The sequence below is a fragment of the Xyrauchen texanus genome, chromosome 36 (assembly GCF_025860055.1).
Source record: "Xyrauchen texanus isolate HMW12.3.18 chromosome 36, RBS_HiC_50CHRs, whole genome shotgun sequence".
Lineage (NCBI taxonomy): Eukaryota > Metazoa > Chordata > Actinopteri > Cypriniformes > Catostomidae > Xyrauchen > Xyrauchen texanus.
Window position 1 is genome coordinate 34,413,528 of NC_068311.1, and position 19,968 is coordinate 34,433,495.

General features: G+C 41.9%; 1 protein-coding gene across 1 annotated transcript in view; it reads right to left on the reverse strand.

Moving 5' to 3' along the window:
* The window catches only part of LOC127629665 (tyrosine-protein kinase receptor UFO), a 93,060-nt gene that overhangs the window by 28,097 nt on the left and 44,995 nt on the right, over positions 1–19,968 (reverse strand). Inside the window, exons 8-12 of the mRNA XM_052106868.1 lie at positions 10,215–10,354; positions 9,095–9,239; positions 8,739–8,759; positions 5,591–5,720; positions 3,417–3,508 (exon numbers count right to left, since the gene is read on the reverse strand). Coding sequence (XP_051962828.1) covers positions 3,417–3,508; positions 5,591–5,720; positions 8,739–8,759; positions 9,095–9,239; positions 10,215–10,354 — 528 coding nt within the window. The remainder of the gene's footprint in view (positions 1–3,416; positions 3,509–5,590; positions 5,721–8,738; positions 8,760–9,094; positions 9,240–10,214; positions 10,355–19,968) is intronic.

Here is a 19,968-nt window from a genome sequence, read left to right on the forward strand (position 1 = left end):
CTATCAGCTAGAATTCTGACCCTCAAAGACCTGTTAGTCTGCCTTTAAAATGTCCACCTCCACTCCATTTATTATCCTAAATTAGATGCACCTGTTTGAGGTTGTTAGGTGCATAAAGACACCTGTCCACCCCATACAATCAGTAAGAATCCAACTACTAACATGGCCAAGACCAAAGAGCTGTCCAAAGACACTAGAGACAAAATTGTACACCTCCACAAGGCTGGAAAGTGCTACGGGAAATTGCCAAGCAGCTTGGTGAAAAAAGGTCCACTGTTGGAGCAATCATTAGAAAATGGAAGAAGCTAAACATGACTGTCAATCTCCCTCGGACTGGGGCTCCATGCAAGATCTCACCTCGTGGGGTCTCATTGATCCTAAGAAAGGTGAGAAATCAGCCCAGAACTACACGGGAGGAGCTGGTCAATGACCTGAAAAGAGCTGGGACCACCGTTTCCAAGGTTACTGTTGGTAATACACTAAGACGTCATGGTTTGAAATCATGCATGGCACGGAAGTTTCCCCTGCTTAAACCAGCACATGTCAAGGCCCGTCTTAAGTTTGCCAATGACCATTTGGATGATCCAGAGGAGTCATGGGAGAAAGTCATGTGGTCAGATGAGACCAAAATATAACTTTTTGGTCATAATTCCACTAACCGTGTTTGGAGGAAGAAGAATGATGAGTACCATCCCAAGAACACCATCCCTACTGTGAAGCATGGGGGTGGTAGCATCATGCTTTGGGGGTGTTTTTCTGCACATGGGACAGGGCGACTGCACTGTATTAAGGAGAGGATGACCGGGGCCATGTATTGCGAGATTTTGGGGAACAATCTCCATCCCTCAGTTAGAGCATTGAAGATGGGTCGAGGCTGGGTCTTCCAACATGACAATGACCCGAAGCACACAGCCAGGATAACCAAGGAGTGGCTCTGTAAGAAGCATACCAAGGTTCTGGCGTGGCCTAGCCAGTCTCCAGACCTAAACCCAATAGAGAATCTTTGGAGGAAGCTCAAACTCCGTGTTTCTCAGCGACAGCCCAGAAACCTGACTGATCTAGAGAAGATCTGTGTGGAGGAGTGGGCCAAAATCCCTCTTGCAGTGTGTGCAAACCTGGTGAAAAACTACAGGAAACGTTTAATTGCAAACAAAGGCTACTGTACCAAATATTAACATTGATTTTCTCAGGTGTTCAAATACTTATTTGCAGCTGTATCATACAAATAAATAGTTAAAAAATCATACATTGTGATTTCTGGATTTTTTTTTAGATTATGTCTCTCACAGTGGACATGCACCTACGATGACAATTTCAGACCCCTCCATGATTTCTAAGTGGGAGAACTTGCAAAATAGCAGGGTGTTCAAATACTTATTTTCCTCACTGTATATATATATATATATATATATATATATATATATATATATTCAGCGTCCATTTATATATAATTTACAGTAAATATACAAAACATCTATATAGCATGTCAATAGATCTGAAACAAACAATGAACTAAAACCTCACACACGCACATACAAATACAAAAAACACGCACAAACGGTTCAAACACTCACTGAGGAAACACACGACAAAGGGTAATTACAAAATGTGTTCATTATTCAAACTAAAGCTTATTTATGCGGAATATACAGTAATATATGTTATAAAACACAAGAAAACACTTACTTGTCCAGAGCCATGTCTCATCTCTCCATATTTCCTCTGCCTCCAAATCATCCGTATTGTTTTCAGAAATTTCATCTCCAAACTCAGAATTTTGACAATGAATGCCTTCTTATATCACATCCTGGGGTGAAAATCCTGTTTTTCAGCGTCCGTTTCACCATATTTAAATCGCCAAATGTGTAAACAGTTCCAAAACAGTTCTCCAATGGCTTTATGCGTGAGGCGTAAAACTGTCGTAAACTCGAGGCTGCTTACGCACACGCATAAGAGAACCATGCTCTAATGGTTCAACTAAAGCCGCATATCACTGTTTTCAGAATTTCATTGGCTATACGATGCGTCAGTCATTTCCACTCTTCGATGTAATTGGTTTGATCAGTAAACAAAGGAATGTGGGTATGCCCTTACATTCGACACAGACTGTGGTTGGGTATTGAAGGCTTTGGATAGGACATGGAAGCTCCTATTGGGTCAAATGAGGTGTCAATCGAAAGGTCAGAGTGCGTGCTTCCATTTTGATACCGGATATAGGAAATGTTTACATCTGAACTGAAGTTATTACCGATAATATGTGAAAGATTAGGCACAGCTGCCAGGTGCTTTGAAATGATGCAACAAGAGTCTGTGGATATTTATTGATGTAATACTGTGATTTGGACTAAACATTTTACTTGATTTGATCGTTTGGACATTTGACAATGAAACAACACCGTTTTTGTCGGGAAGTTATGGCTCAGTGGACTACTATGAGGCTTCATAGGTGAGTTGCCTAAATTTTGTTTTTGGTTGTTTATATGTTGGTGGTCTGACAAAGATATAGATTGTACCTGCTGTTGTGATTGTATCTTAAAAAGGTTTACATCGTTCGAATCACGAGTATCTCAGCTTTCCAAATATATGTATTATGTTTACTTTTTTTTTTTTTGGAGTTTTATCTTTCAAAAACATAAACCTCTGAAACACACCGTGGGTCGAGTGCGGCACGTCGGACCGGGAAAGCGTTATACTGCTGCCACACGATTGGCTGATTAGATGATTGCATGAATAAGTAGGTGTGTACAAGTGAACCTAATAAAGTGGACAGTGAGTGTATGTCGCACCACATTAGTTCAACAATATCGAGCTGTAGTTAATGACGTTACGCAGGGGGTGGAGTAAATAATTTGTGCAGAGATTAAATAAATGGATGTCATAGCTAATTTACATGGAGATCATAATGATCTCCTCCAGCAGGTTTCACAGGACATGTTTGTGTGGCAGGTTTCAAATCAACACCCAATTCTTCATCTGTTCTACACTGTTCCTTGGTATTTCTCTCTCTCTCTCTCTCTCTCTCTCTCTCTCTCTGATTTAGTTTTTTCCTACATGTTAAGACACGTCAGCGTGTACTGTCCCGTCAGACCTAGAGCAGCTACTTTAGGGGTGAAATGTGATGCCAGGGTATAATTGCATGCTCATTTCCCTCAAACTCTGCTACACAACAGTGAAAACCACTCAAGAGTACTCAGAATAGGTGTTGGCAGATCATTTGTTATAAAATACACTCTTAAATGCTTTCAACTGCATATAAAATGACTTCATATCATCACATGTTGAGTTATGTGGCAGTAAGAGCCCTTATCAGATCAAAGTTGCATTGATTGGTTCTTGGTCAGGTGTGACTGATCTAGGTACAGTGAAATGCACAAACGTGTATGAAAGGTGTCGGTTTAGTATGTTGCTGAACTCACATGTGGCTTCAGTTGTGCGTCGACTGTACGTTCGGCGAGCTCGATATCGAACAACAAGTTCACCACTCTCCATCATGGGCTCAAACGCCTCGCTGTAAAAACACAAATATACATGATACATACATATTTGTCAGACTGAAGTAATACAGTGTATGTTTCAGTAATATCTTGTAGAGATAGACCGATATAGCGGTTTTACCGATTAATCGGTTATCTGTAAAAGTCTATGCTGATAGTTGCAGATATCAAAATAAATCCTTCAGCCTTGTTTAACTTAAAAGTCCTGCAAAACCAAATCTGATTGGTTGCTGGTTATTATTGGGATTGTGGTTGAATAGTAAACTGAATCTGGGATTTTAGTAATTTTGCACTCTGTCTGTGCACGTCAAAGTACGGAAAGAATAAGATTTTTTTTACATTCTATTAAGCGCTTTAAAAAACTATCGGCCGATTAATCGGTTATCGGCATTTCCCAACACCTTTGTTAATAGGGACCTCTAATTTATTGTCAAGCTAAAATAAACTTCTAAATTACTTAATATATCAATTTAACACATATTTCTCCATACTCCAAAGCAAAATGTTATATTTTACTACAAAATTATAAATCTCCCCCCAAAAAAATCAACATTTGTTCACTTTCATTTCCCAGCAGTTGATTTTTATTAAATAAACAGATTTTAATATTTCTAATATGAAGGTCACATTAAAATGTAATTGGAAACATTTTACAAAGTCTACATCATTTATTTTTGCTACTTTTGAAATGCATTTATGTATAGATTTTCCTGTTTTAACCTCGTCCCAGAACCAGATTTTCAATATTAAACTATGAAAATCTATTACAAAAATATAAATAACTCCATGTTTATAACTATGATTATCTTAACAAACAGTGACATAAACCTAAACTGTTTTATTATTTATTGTGTGAAAAATGTCAATGAAATAATACATTTTGGCAACTAAAAAAAAAAGAATAAAAAAAACAAAACAATTCCCAACATACCAAACAATTTTGCCCTAGTAGAGTTTTTCAAAAGTTAGTGGGCTTGTTAGCCAAATCATCAAAAGTGAGCTGAGATATGAGAAGTGATGTATGAAAAAACCTACGTAAATATCCCTTGTGAGTATTTTTATCGGAGAGTGTGAAAAATTTGTAACCTTCCTTTCTTGAAGTCCAGAGTGCTATAAAAAGTGGCAGAAGATGAAGAAACACCCCTATTTGCTAGTGTGCTCTTAAAAATCAACTAAACAATCTAAACTTTAAACACATATACACATTTAAAATGTATAGTCTTTCTCTTCCATAAAAAAACTGACCATTGATGGTTACAATGACATCATCTCCTGCTCAGGGCTGTAAACAAATGTTTTGTCCAATAAAATGCTCTCTGGAATAAAAATGCCCCTTCCATAATACCACCTGCCTCTAACTAGCATTAGCAAGTAGCCAGTCATTGTTTGCAGGGCTGTGATAAACTAAAGCTGACACATATCTAGACCTGTGGTGCTGGGGAGGAGGAGGGTTTTAGTGAGAAAACTCTTGTAGCGTGCTGCAGTGGAACTGCAATTTAAATGCTAGACAAATAGAGAGTAGTTGATTGGCTTTACAGATTACATGTCAAAGGACATATCAGTACGGGCCATGAAGTAAATGAGATGATTGGTTAACAAATTACATGTTTAAATGACCTATCAGCTTGTGCCATCCCTGATAGCACACATATATCACCGAAACGTCTATTTGTTGTGTGTGTTTACATCTGAAAGACATATTTAGTAGGTTGTTTACTCATCTGGAACACGTCCAAGACGTTTCCCTGCGGATGCCAAAAAAATACACAGCAGATGTCTTTGAAACGTTTATGATTTGGAATGTTTGAAAATCGGATCTTTTTAAGATGTTAAGAAGATGTGCATTTGATTGTGATGCTTTCCAGATGAAAAGATCTAAAACTGACATCTCAGAGATTTACATGTGTTATCTGGGATGTAGATTTTCATGACTGCACTTAAAATTAATCTGTTTCCTGTAATTTTTTTGTCAACTAATTCGTTGATGTCTGCAGTATAAGCTGACATCCACAGTGTCAGAATCATTCAATAATGGGAGAAATGTTTGTGGCCGTAGAATGGAGAAGGACAGAGCCCACCTTATCATCACTACCTACCCGAAGCGCGTCTCCTTCCGCCTTAGCCTAGTCACGTACACTGCCAAGAGCACCGCGAGAGCGATGGCAAAAGCGATGGCCATCACCACATACCACCAGTGCCATGAGAATGCTGGATGACTCGACAGACCTTTACACACAGACAGAGAGTACATTTAAAACTGGATTAAAAGGAGCAAAGGTGTGAAAGTATTGATATGTTCCTAAGCATGCTTCTTAATTTTTAGGTATCATAAATGAGCTCCTGATGTGCTCATTGGGCCTTATTCAAGAAATAAGAGCAGAATTAATTTTTATGTAAATCGTTCATAAAGCCGTTCTGATGTAAATTCTTGGATTCATTAAAAATTGTGTATTTTCAAAATGTTAGGTGGAACAAAATGTACACCTGCTCTTGACATGTGTAAATCTTGCATAAGACATCCGAACGTGTTGTGTACTTTCAGGCAAAATGACATGAATTCCTCCCCAATTTGGAATGCCTAATTCCCAACGTGCACTGAGTCCTCAAGGTGGCGTAGTGACTCGCCTCAATCTGGGTGGCGGAGGACGAATCTCAGTTGCCTCCTTGTCTGATACCGTCAATCCACGCATTTTATCACGTGGCGTGTTGAGGGCGTTACCGCGGAGATATAGCACGTGTGGAGGCTTCACGCTATTCTCTACGGCATCCATGCACAACTCGCCATGCACCCCACAGAGAGCGAGAACCACATTATAGCAACCATTAGGAGGTTGCCCCATGTGACCCTACCCTCCCTAGCAACCGGGACAATTTGGTTGCTTAGGAGACCTGGCTGGAGTCACTCAGCATGCCCTGGATTCAAACTCACGACTCCAGGTGTGATAGTCAGCATCTTTACTCGCTGAGCTATCCAGGCCACCAACGACATGATACCTTTTACATTTGAGTACAAATATACTCATATTTCTACTAAAGTTTCATGAATGAGGCCCAATGTTAGAATAGACTGCAATGAGCTCAGTGAAAAAAATCATCCAAGATGCCGTAAAAATCGTAATGTGGACAATAAATATTCTTAGTTTGTGTGTGCCATGTATTTTATGCTTCTTGAGGGCCATTCACTCCTCACAGCCTTGTTTTCTTTTGTATAAAATTAAAGGAACATTCAGTACATTCAATACAAGTTATGCTAAATTAACAGCATTTGTAGCATAATGTTTATTACCACAAAAAGTGATTTATCACACTAAAATCATGTGAACAAGTAGAATGTTTACATCTTGTGGCTACACTTTTGAAACGATTTGTAATTTAGTGTTTATGGTCTTACCCTATTCACTTCCATTAAAGGTGCCTTGTGGTAATCAGCATTGTGCCACAAATATTAAACCAGGAACATTTGTTTAAATAGCCTCAGCTGACTATGTAGGCAGTGGACGGCAAGGTAGATCACTAGGTTTTGAAACAGAGCTAATATGCGATTGACACATGGATGGAGTGAGTGGAGGAAGGAATGCTCTCGCTTGGGGCTTAAATCTGTAGACAAGATCACAGAATAAACTATGAACACTAGACGCATTAGCCATGAGATTCAAAAAGATAAAAGGATACAGAGTTTGTGTGTCTGGGGGTGGATGTGTGTATTGTACAGCTGGTCAATGGTTGGATTAGCCCTTAAAAATGACCTCAGTGCAAGGTTTATGACAGGGCATGCTGCTTCTAGTTAATGACTCTTTCGATTTCTCTTTCCACATGACTCCCACACAACAAACCTCCTCATAGATTCTGCCTGTCACCAATTTCCTTTGCTCGCTTTCCTTATTTTGGCCTGTTCCTCCTCTTTTCTGAGATGTGCAATAGCAGACAGAAGAAACCAACATTTCAAAAGGGGAATAACTTTGGGAATTACAAGGAAAAGACCACTTCCACATCTAGTGTGGCTCAGGTTTTACTATCTTTGCAAACAAATGTCCCTACAAGGATAGTACAACCTGAAATCTCATTCAATGTGCATTGAACTACCAAATACGTATTGGCTCATAACTTATAATTGATTCATTGAAAATTTTGATTATTGTTTGTCAGGAGAATCTATATTTATTTATGTGATTAATTGCAACTAATTGATTAATTCATCAGCACACCATGTAATTAATTCAATTAAAAATTATAATCGAATTAAATATAATATAATACATTTATGCATTTGGCAGACAATTATTTTTTTTTTTTTAAATCAGTTTGTGTGTTCAATGGGAATCAAACCCATGATCTTGGTGTTGCGCTACAGGTGTGACGTGGCAGGCAAGGAATGAGGATCTACACGCAGATTTATTAAACTGAAAAATAGACAAGCTAACTCAGAATAAAAGGAAAAGAAAAATACAGATAACCTAGCACAGAGCAATGACAAAACATGCAAAAAAACAGGGGAAACAATCAGGGAGAATCAATCAAGGAATAAAACTACAAGGACTACAAAACTAACACAGGAAACTAAACAAGAATTCCAACATAAAAGCACAAAAACAAAAGACAACAGGAACCATAATATAATATAATAATTTTAAATATAATATAATATAAAATAATAATACATAATAGAAAATATAATAATATCATATAAAATAATAATACATAAATAATATAATAATATAAAATATAATATAATATAAAATAATACATAATACATAATATATAATATAATAATATCATATAAAATAATAATATAATATAAAATATAATATAACAATATAAAATATAATATCTTATAAAATAATAATACATAATATAAAATAATAATAAGCAATAAAATAATTATATAATATATTAATATATGATATAGCATATAATATATAATATAATAATACATAATATAATAATATAAAATATAATATAAAATATAATATAATAATATCATATAAAATAATAATACATAATATTATAATATAAAATATAATATAAAACAATAATAAACAACATAATATAATAATATAAATTAATAATATATATTATAATCCAAAATATAATCTAATATATAATATAAAATAATAATATGATGTATAATATAATAATATAAAATATAATAACTTTTCTTTGTGTGTGTGTGTGTGTGTGTGTGTGTGTGTGTGTGTGTGTGTGTGTGTGTGTGTGTGAGAGAGAGAGAGAGAGAGACAGACTCACCTCTAGAGGGAAGCAGCATTTCTGCAAAATATTGAGAGAAAAGACCATTAACAATATATAATATACGTATGTGTTTGGGTAGTTGACATTTAATATTTTTGTCCTGCAATGTGACGAGTTCCATCTAAAACTCTTTCAAGCTGCATTTTGCCAAATCTATTATTGTTATAATGCGTGCCACAATGGCATGTGATATTTGCGCTTCAGATTCGAAGTGGTGAAACTTAAAATAAATAATCTCCAATAACAATAACAGGTATTCACTTATACATTCATATATATTTTAACCAAAAATTGTAACCTCCAGAGACACATTACGCATCATCTACATGTTTATTGGCTGCCTGTTGTCTCACCTGAAGATGTAAGTGTGATGGTTTGGAGGGGTGTCCAGGGCCCCTGTCCCGCACCAGTGTACGCACACACTCTGAAGGACACATTGGATTGGGGGGCAGACAGATTGAGAAACAGTTCTGTGTCCAAACCCATGTCCACCACAACCTACAGAAACAGACGAAAGTGAACTGGTCAGTAAAAAAAGTAGTGTAAAGTTTTTGGAAAGTTTCTTTGGAATAACATGCACAGATAAATCCTAAACAAACTGTAAGGAACACACTTGACTTCCTTTATAAAACAATACTGTGATTGTACCATGGAAGTATTGTTCTGTCTGCTAAAGGGTTGGTTTGTTCTCTGAACAAGCTGTGTGTTGCCTATAGAGCTGGAGTTTCGCTTACTGCCCCCTGGAGAATATAAGTGGTACTACAAACTTAAATTACTCCGGAATCTTCCTTATTTCAGTCTGGGGACATGATTACTCAAGTTAATTTTTTAACACAGTATTTTTAATATACTTAATCACACTGAGTAAACATGTTAAATCAACAGTCCTAATAAAAACTACATTGCAAAATGCTCTGATATTTTCAAATATGCAAGTAGTTTGAGAGTGTAGTGAGATGGTCTCGATTGCGTCATCATAGTGTGTCTTGGAAATAGGCTGTCACTGCAGAGCTCTTTTGGTACGCTTTACTGGCTGCGATTCTCTGATTGGTGGATCTTTCTCTTTAGAATTCCATTATTAATCACGGTTTTAATAAACAATAAATATTGAAATAAAATGGAATGATGTCTTCAAAAGCAGCATATACCATTGATTAACAACTCCAGAGCTCACAGTAGGTCTGTCTTTAAAAGTTTATAAGCTATTGTTAATAATGAAATGGTAAAAATGGTATTCCAAAGTACTTCAAAGAATACCACGGTATGACCACGTTCAGTGATTCACAGGATGAGGTGAATGACTCCTACATTGCAACCATGTCAAAGCCTGTTAGGTGCTAATCACAGCAGTCACAGCTCAACTCAAAGCTCCACAAAGAGCATGAGCAATGCTGACTCGATAAATGTCTGGAACTGACATCACATGTAAATCACAGAGACTGGGCTAAGTATGAGTGTGTGTTGTATGTTAACCTGTTGCATATGAGGAGCACAGTACTCCATCATGTATCCCTGCAGCTGCCCATTTATCTTTCCAGAAGGTTCCGACCATCTCAGCAGAACTTCTGTCCCGTTCACCACAGCAGTGACATTCTCTGGTGATGAATCCGGAACTAAAACACAAATAAAACAACACGCATTAACATTCGGACTGTGTGTGACATGGTTAAAGCTACTTTTTTACCAACAAACCAACCAACATCCACATTCTCACTGTAAAACATCAACATAAAGCTTCATTCTTAAATAAATGTTCCAGGTTCAACACAAGTAGTGCTCCATCGACAGCATTTGTGGCATAATGTCGATTAGCATGAAACATAATTGTGATGCATCCAAAAATCATGTTTTGGCTATACTTTTGAAACAGTGTTTTTTTATGTTTATGGACAGGAATTCACTTCCTCAGGGATGAAAACGAAGAAAAAAATGGTATCTATACCAGAGGCCTTAAACTAACAGCCCATTGGCCAAATTTGGCCCTCTCATTTGTTTGAAGTGATCTTTTTTTCACATGCCTTATTACAGGCCTAGAACACAAATGTAAATGCATATTTGCAGCCTAGTTGATGTCAAAAAACACCTGTGCTCACATCTGCCAAAACTATTTTTAGGTATAATTATGTGCCAAGTTGTATTCAAACTGCATAACTGCACCAGTAACTATATACATATAATTACAACTCTTATATTTGTTACAGTTGTTTAACTGACCCCCAATGGAGAACACCACCTGACTAGTGACCCCTGGGTAGTATAAGTCTGAGACCCCTGTTTTGACATTAATTTATTCATTCATTTACAGTGTAAATCATGTGGGTGTGAAAAAGTTGTTTCAAGTGTGAAATAAGTGGGTTCATGTGAGCATAAAAAATTAAAAGCAGATAGGTTTTATGAACATGTCTCCGGTTAGCCAATGAACTTGCTTAATTTCTCTTTTCTAAAATTTGAATTTCCTCAGTTGGTTGCAGATAAGCTGGTTTTACTGCAGCGTGCTACAATTATTTTATTTCTCTGAAACCCTCCTCCTCCAGAGAACCAAAGGTCTATTTTATGTATTTCTTAGTATTTTTTCATACTTTATATTCATTTATAAACTCAAAAACATGAAATATTCAAAACATAATAAACGTATCGGTTACCTAACGTAACCTCGGTTCTCTCTAGATGAGGGAACGAGTATTGCGTAAGCTAGCTTACGCTACGGGAAAGATTCATCTTTTCTGAGATATTGAAGCCAAAAAATTATCTTTAATTTTTGTATCCATTGTCAACGCAGTGCGGCAGCTGCAGACCTTGAGCGGGCTAGCTAGCGAGCTCATAGGTTGCTCTGCGGCAACTGCTGCAGCCTATAGACGAGCTTGGGCGAACTCGCATCCAATGAGAGGCGTCCACGCGCTCACTGCATCAAAGCCCGCCAAAATGGGCGTGACTAGAGTGCATATAAGCGTAGTTCGTAGGCTGGAACCCTGGTTTTCATTGACTGAAGCGAAAAGCACGGCCGGCTACGCAATACTCGTTCCCTCATCTAGAGAGAACCGAGGTTACGTTAGGTAACCGATACGTTCTCTTACGAGAGGTTCTCTCGTATTGCGTAAGCTAGCTTACGCTACGGGAACCCATTGTCAACGAAGTGCGCGCCAAGCATCCACTGTATGAGCCCCAGGGAATTAAGGGGGGACCCGGGGGAGCCCTTATGAGTGGGGAAATAATATTTGGCCGGCAAGAATGCGGGTCATTGATTGTGTAATACATAAGCACATAGTGGGAAGGGAACGACAGAGCGCCGGTGCCGGTCTGTGTGGAATGTGTCCCATCAGTGCAGCTCACCAGGGGAGCTGTAGCGTATTAAACCGCTAGTAGTTTTGCCTGCAGAGCGGGCACTTCCATATTGTAAAATCTGACAAAGGTGGAGGGGGAAGTCCATCCCGCTGCCACACATATGTCGTGAATGGAAATCCCGCTGGACCATGCCCACGAGGATGCCATGCTTCTAGTGGAGTGAGCCCTAATGCCCTACGGGCATGGCAGGTCTCTTGACGCGTATGCAGCAGCAATAGCGTCCACTATCCATCTAGATAGTGTCTGTTTCGAGGCGGCGAGACCTTTGGTGCGCCCTCTGAACGAAATGAAAAGCTGCTCAGAGCGTCTGAAAGCGGCGGAGCGTGCAGTATACAATCTCAGTGCTCTGACCGGGCAAAGGAGTTTGGCGTCGCGTTCGCTATCGGGTGCTGGCAGCGCCGATAGGGAAATGACCTGTGCTCTGAAAGGAGTACCGATCACCTTGGGAACATAGCCGTGTCTAGGCTTTAAAATGACCTTGGAGTCACTTGGTCCAAACTCAAGACACGCAGCGCTGACAGACAGGTCTCCCACACGTTTGACTGATGACAGGGCAGTCAGAAAAATGGTTTTGAGTGAAAGGTATTTCAAATCCATGGATTGAAGTGGTTCGAAAGGGGGAGGCTTTCATAGTTTCGAGAACTATAGAAAGATCCCAGATAGGAACCGATGGGGGGCACGGGGGGTTCATCCTTCTAGCTCCCCTGAGGAAGCGGATGACCAGCTCGTTTTTACCCCATGACTGGCCGTGCAGGGGTTCAGCGAACGCCGCAACGGCCGCCACATACACTTTGAGCGTGGATGGGGATCTGCCCTTATCCAGCAGCTCTTGTAGAAATACGAGCAGCGACGACACCCCACATGTCCGCGGGTCCAGGTCTCTGTCGGTGCACCATTTTGAGAACACAGACCATTTTGACGCATAGAGTCTTCTCGTGGAAGGGGCTCTAGCATGTATGATGGTGTTTATTACTCCTTCTGGCAGAGCGATGGGTAGTCGTTGATCACCCACGCATGCAGCGCCCAGCGCTCTGGGTGGGGATGCCAGATTGTGCCGCGAGCTTGAGAGAGGAGATCTGCTCTCACTGGGATGGGCCACGGCGCTGTCAGTGACAGCTGCGTAAGCTCCGGGAACCATGTCTGATTCTCCCAACGCGGGGCTATGAGGAGCACCGAGTGACACGTTTCCCTGATCCTCTGCATTACCTGTGGCAATAGCGAGAAGGGAGGGAAGGCGTAAAGCGGGCGTCTGGGCCAGTCCTGGGCCAGCGCGTCCTCGCTTTTCGAAAAAATATTGGGCAGTGAGAGTTCTCTTTGGACGCAAAGAGGTCTATCTCTGCTCTGCCGAATAGGTGCCATAACGTCTGGACTGTTTGAGCGTGCAGGGACCATTCCCCTGGGGGAATATTGTCTCTGGACAGTCTGTCCGGGCCGTCGTTCAGGTGGCCTGGCACGTGCGTCGCCCTCAGCGAGCGCCGGTGGCACTGGGACCAACTCAGTATGCGTTTCGTCAGATGGAAGAGGTTCCTGGATCTGACACCGCCCTGACGGTTTAGGTAGGATACCACAGATCTGTTGTCCGAACGGACCAGGACGTGGTGACCCTGAATGACCGGGAGAAAGCGCATGAGCGCGTACTCGACCGCTATCATTTCCAGACAATTTATGTGAAGGAGCTTTTCCTGAACTGACCATAGCCGAAAACCGGAGAGCCCTCGCAGACCGCGCCCCAACCCGTGTTGAACGTGTCTGTCGAGATGACTTTTCGGCGAGATACAGCTCCCATTGTCACTCCCCGCTGATACCATTCGGCCACTATCCAGGGCTGCAGAGCTGAAATACAGGTCTGAGTCACCTTGATGGGCTGGCGGCCTGTGGCCCAAGCCCGGCGAGACGCGCGGGTGTTTAGTCAATGCTGAAGCGGGCGCATGTGCAGTAAACCCAGCTGAAGTACTGCGGCTGAGGCCATGTAGCCTAGCACTCTCTGAAATTTCTTCAGAGGTGTGAGGCTGTTCATCTGAAATGACGCGGCTAGTCGCTGCACACGGCGCGCGCGCTGTGTAGATAAGCGAGCCGTCATTGCCACTGAGTCTAGTTCTATTCCAAGGAAGGAAATTGCCTGACTGGGCTGTAGTGAGCTCTTGGTCCAATTGACTGCAAGGCCCAAACTGTTCAGATGACTGAGGAGAACTGTCCTGTGAGACAGAAGCTCCGTATGTGATTGTGCCAAAATCAGCCAATCGTCCAAATAGTTCAGAATTCGCAAACCCTGACTCCGCAGGGGTGCGAGCGCCGCGTCCATGCACTTCGTGAAAGTACGGGGTGCTAAGGACAGGCCGAACGGAAGGACGGTGTATTGATAAACCTGGCCGTCGAAGGCGAATCTCAAGAATGGCCTGTGACGGGGATTTATCTGAATCTGAAAGTATGCATTTTTCAGATCGAGAGAAATAAACCAGTCCCCCTGGCGCACATGCGCGAGGAGTTTGCTGGTTGTAAGCATTTTGAACGGTCTTTTTGCAAGCGCTTTGTTCAAAACCCTGAGATCTAATATTGGTCTGAGGCCGTCGTCTTTCTTGGGGACAAGAAAATAACGGCTGTAAAACCCCGACTCGCTCAGGGGAGGCGGCACTCTCTCTATGGCCCTTTTGCACAGAAGGTTTGCTATTTCTGAACGAAGCATGCACGCTGCTTCCGTGTTCAAAGTAGTTTCGAGCCGCGCTCTGAAGCAAGGAGGACGCGATCGAACTGTAGCAAATAGCCCTGTTTTATTGTGCTTAACACCCATTCGGATATCCCTGGAATATCTTCCCACGCTTTGAAGCGTAATGTTAGAGGGTGAATGGCCAAATCGCTCTGATTGCCGCACACAGCACGCTGAACAGAATGTGTGAGCGCGCTTACTGTGCTTATGCTGGACTGCTCGCAGACAGCATGGACAGGCTGTTCTGTGAGTGACTTCCCGATTGAGGTGAATGGGGAAAGAGTCACGTCTGTTAAGTGATGCGCAGTCATAGCCACGGGCACGGGACTTACATACAGAGAAGCGTTTGCTGGCCGTGTGACAGAGCGGGCAGAGAATGGGCGCGCGCACGTATTCGTGAGCGCATTTATTGACTCTAACACTCGAGTGGTTCGTAACCGCTTTTGAGTGTGCTCTGATGGGGACACGGAACGTGTAATGCTTGTGTGTAGAGGTGAACACTGGATTGTGGGCACATTTTCTACACATAAGGCTGGTCGTGTGACAGAGCGGCCAGAGAATGGGCGCGCTTATTAACCCTAACACTCGAGCGGGTCGTAACCGCTTTATGTGAGTATGCTCTGATAGGGACACGGGACGTGTAATGCTTGTGTGTAGGGGTGAACACTGGATTGTGGGCACATTTTCTACACATAAGGCTTTATTTTGGGTCGCCGTGGAAACGGTGTTTGAGTGCAGGCAAGCGGGTAATATCACCGGCTTGTTGGCTGCTGAATCCACCACTGCAGTAGCCTGAGAGAAGGGGACTGACAGGGGGCGTACGGGACTTACATACAGCTGGCCGTGTGACAGAGCGGGCAGAGGAGGGGCGCGCGCACGGGCTCATGGGCGCGTTTATTAACTATAACACTCGAGCGGGTCGTAACCGCTTATGTGACTGTGCTCTGATAGGGACACGGGATGTGTTATTCTTGTGTGTAGGGGTGAGCACTGGATTGTGGGCACATTTTCTACACAAGGCATGTTTACTCTTTACAAGATTTCTTTGGGTCGCCGTGAAAACGGCGTTTGAGTGCAGGCAAACGGGTAGTATCACCGGCTTGTTGGCTGCTGAATCCACCACTGCAGTAGCCTGAGAGAAGGGGACTGACAGGGGGCGAAGCTTTGACGGTGGTCCGGCCGTGGCGGGACTGAGCCGTCGTTTTCTCAACAACGCTAGGAGGACTTCGGTTGCTCAGGTTTCAGTACAATCTTAGGCCGAGGCCCGCAGGGGGGCGGCGGTCTGCGGCGGCTGTCTGAGCGCGATCGAGGGCGGCCGCCCTGTCGACGCTGAGAAGTCTGGCTTGTTGAGCTGGGCGCTGTGAAGAGGCTCGTGCAGGAGGCTGGTCACGTGGGCGGCCTGCAGAGGAGCTAGCGTGACGAGGCAGAAAGAGATTCATAGCTTGGGCTTCGAGAAACTGTCAACAATGCCACTCACCGCGGAACCGAAGAGACCGGACAGAGAGAGCGGCGCGTAGTGCGTTCAGCTTCTCCCATGTCGGCTAGTCAGATCTGAAACAGCCACTGTCTGTAAGACGGCCATGGAATGCAGAGCAGATGCGGCTTGGCCGGCGGCGATATAGGCGCGGCCAACACAGGCGGAAGTAGTTCTGCAGGCCTTAGACGGGAGCACCAGTTTAGACCGCCATCTCGCGGAGGGCAGGCAAAGGTGCGGCGTGGAGTCTGTTGGGAGCCTGCTCAGGGGGCGGTGACCACTCGAGCCCGAGGCGGTCGACGGCCTGTGTGAGGAGGCGCGTTAGTTCCCCTTCGACTCCGGCGCGGGTCCTGCTGGATTCCTGGGCCGAGGAGGAGGCGTGTGAGCCTGACCACTCCTCGCTGTCTGAAGCCATGATGGAACAGCCCTTATCCTCCGCTTCTTCGTCCGAGATGGCAGCAGAGTAGCCGCTCGGCGGCAACTGCGCATCCAGGGTGGGCGGGGAGGGTGAAGGCGATGCTCGAGGGAGGGGCTCCGGCGAGGCAATCGCTTCTACCACTGGTTCCGGCAGCCTTTGAGAGCGGCGCTTTTTTCTGCGCGGCTGAATGGAAGGCGGCGCGGTGGCTTCGGTCCTCAGCGCTTCGAGTCGAGCCCGCAGGGTCGACATCGGAAGCTCCTCGCAGAGATCGCATCCGCCTTCAGCGAGGGCGAGCTCTGCATGCCCCAGTCCCAGGCAGAGAGCGCAGATGACGTGGCAGTCTCCGGTGCTGAGAGGGGCGCAGCATGAGGCGCAAGTGGAGCAAGGCATCTTTAAAAAGACGCTCGTACTCTTTTGTGAAGTTCGTAAGAACTAGCTTGCTTTAAAAAGGATACGTCGCCGGATGGCGTAGCTCGCAGAACGGCTGAAGGTGGCGAAGACGGCCGGCTTCTTCGAGCGCTGTCCACGCTTGCTTGATGCCCCTCGAACGGCGACGCGGCTTCCAGTTCAGAGATGCGAAGAGCTTCGCTGAAGAGATGAAAATCAGGGTTCCAGCCTACGAACTACGCTTATATGCACTCTAGTCACGCCCATTTTGGCAGGCTTTGATGCAGTGAGCGCGCGGACGCCTCTCACTGGATGCGAGTTTGCCCAAGCTCGTCTATAGGCTGCAGCAGTTGCCGCAGAGCAACCTATGAGCTCGCTAGCTAGCCCGCTCAAGGTCTGCAGCTGCCGCACTGCGTTGACAATGGATACAAAAATTAAGGATCATTTTTTGGCTTCAATATCTCAGAAAAGATTAATCTTTCCCGTAGCGTAAGCTAGCTTACGCAATACGAGAGAACCTCTCGTAAGAGAACCACCTATTTTATGAAAACAATGCAAAACACAAGGGATGTCAATCGATTAAGATTTTTAAGAAAATTAATGACATGGTATATAATTAATTAATCAAATGAAAAGCATACATACTAAATATTTGCTGAGAATGACCCTCAAATCACAATAATTCAGTATATAATGATTAAATAAATATAGTTATATTAAAATTGTATATATATATATATATATATATATATATATATATATATTATAAAATAATAATAATACAGATAATTAAAATGTATTACATTATTTTAGCACATAAGTAAAGCATTAAAAAAAGACTAAACAAAAAGTGGCTTTGGAATCCAATAAATTGTTTATTTGGATATTATTGCGTATGAGCCTATCATTAGCCTACAGTTCACATGTATGTCATATCCATTTAGTGTAAAACATGTTTTATCACAGTCCCATTAAGTAATGAAAAAGCTGTTTAAAATGTGCAGTTGATATTGTTGGTCACACTGGAAATGGGAGGTCAAGTTCAGCACATTTCATTATGGGATGTTCTCTTTTGTCCACTCCTCAAATGTGCAAATGTAGCATGCCATCTGGGTATACTGTGCAAAGTACACATACTGCAGAAATAGAATGAGTATGGTAATATGCTATTCTGAACTTCACTGTTGCCCTATGTCAGACGTGCTGTAGAGTGTCTTTTTTCAGTTTCTTTCTCTCTTTGTCTTAAACGCGTTTCTCTCCCGCCGTCTCTGTTTCCAATCCAGGGCAGCAGAAATAACAACACACTTTGGAAACGGTTGAAGTTATGGTCTGGAAATAGCTGCGTGAGAGAGTCTGTGTGTTTGCCAACGTCCCAGAAAATTATTCTCTCAAACTAGAGAATGAAACAAACTTTCTTCCATTTTCCATCGCAAGTGCGATACAAGACTTATTGTGTCTAATTTCATCTGGCAAATACACAGTTGAGTTTGAGACGTAAAGGAACATGGCATGGCTGGTGATGTTATCAAGAGGCGTTTCACATCTGATTATTTCCATATGTGTCTCTGGCTGTTGGCTGTGAAAATACCATTTCGCTAAAAACTCCCAGCCTTCCTCTGCCACCTCACTTTGGTTCTTTGTATTCTTTCCCTCATTCAATAATGTTCCAATAAGAGATCAGAAAAACAAGAGGACACAGGAAAAACAGAAAAATAAAAGTCGTCGAGACTAAAAACAGGAGAATGATGCCACAAAAGAAATCAAAGCACGTTTGTGCTTTTCATTTGAATGTTAGTGAAACATTTTGGAATCCCAGGGCTTAATATCCTAATGTAATGTGTACAAGATTCCTATTTTAATTTATGTACAAATTTGGAAACCTAACGGGATCAAATTAGAGTCAAGTAAAATCCCACTAGATTAACTGAAATTGCCTGATTTTGATTCTCAGAGTAGATATTAGAGTGCAACAGTGACCGCCCATTTGATTCTTGTTTTTCCCATTCATTTTCCCAAACGTCTCTGAGATGTATCACACTGCAACATTTGATTCAAAGCAAAAATACATAAAAATAGAATTTTATTTTAATGTGAATGAACAACAACTTCAGCATATGAAACAATGAAACTGTTATTAGTTAAATTAAGTATAAAATTAATATCTTTTAATTTACTTCAAAATATTCAGATATATACAATTATCTAAGTAGTTTGAGAGTAAGGAAACGTTATTATTTAATTTGGAATTGTTCTATACTCCGGTGGATTTTTGGGCTGCCGTCTGACATTTTTCACATTGAAATGTAAAAGCTCCCCATTCACACATACTCTGGACTAATTGTAAAAAATTGGTCTAATTTTTCAGAGAACAGCCCAAAGGAAAAATAAAAAGACTCCAATTATTCAAAAATAATACTGTATTCATTTATAATCTTATGATACACAAAAACATTTTTGAAAAAATTAATAAAAATTATAAAAAATAAAAAAAATCCTAAATTTGTATACATGTAATTTTGGCTCTGTTCACTCTACCTCACTTTGAAAAGTCTAATTTTATTCCACTAGGTGGCAGAAAACACTAGAAAAAAAAAAAAGAATTCTCCATCTCATTCCATCACAATATCCAGATCTGAAATGTAGGTGGCGCTCTAACACAGTTTAGCCCTCACAGATGTGCGTGTCCATAGACATTCGGTCTAATTTTCTGTTTAAGCACCACCCTTATTGTTTCACAGAATATCTCGGCCTCTGAGTGGACTAGAAGCACAATCTTAGTGTCATTAGAAAGCTGAGATCCTCCCCTTTGTAAACTTTCCATTATCAATAGTAGAAAAAATATATTCTGATTATTTGTTTAACATGATTTTCCTTCTGGATGGCATAATTTATTGTAGATATC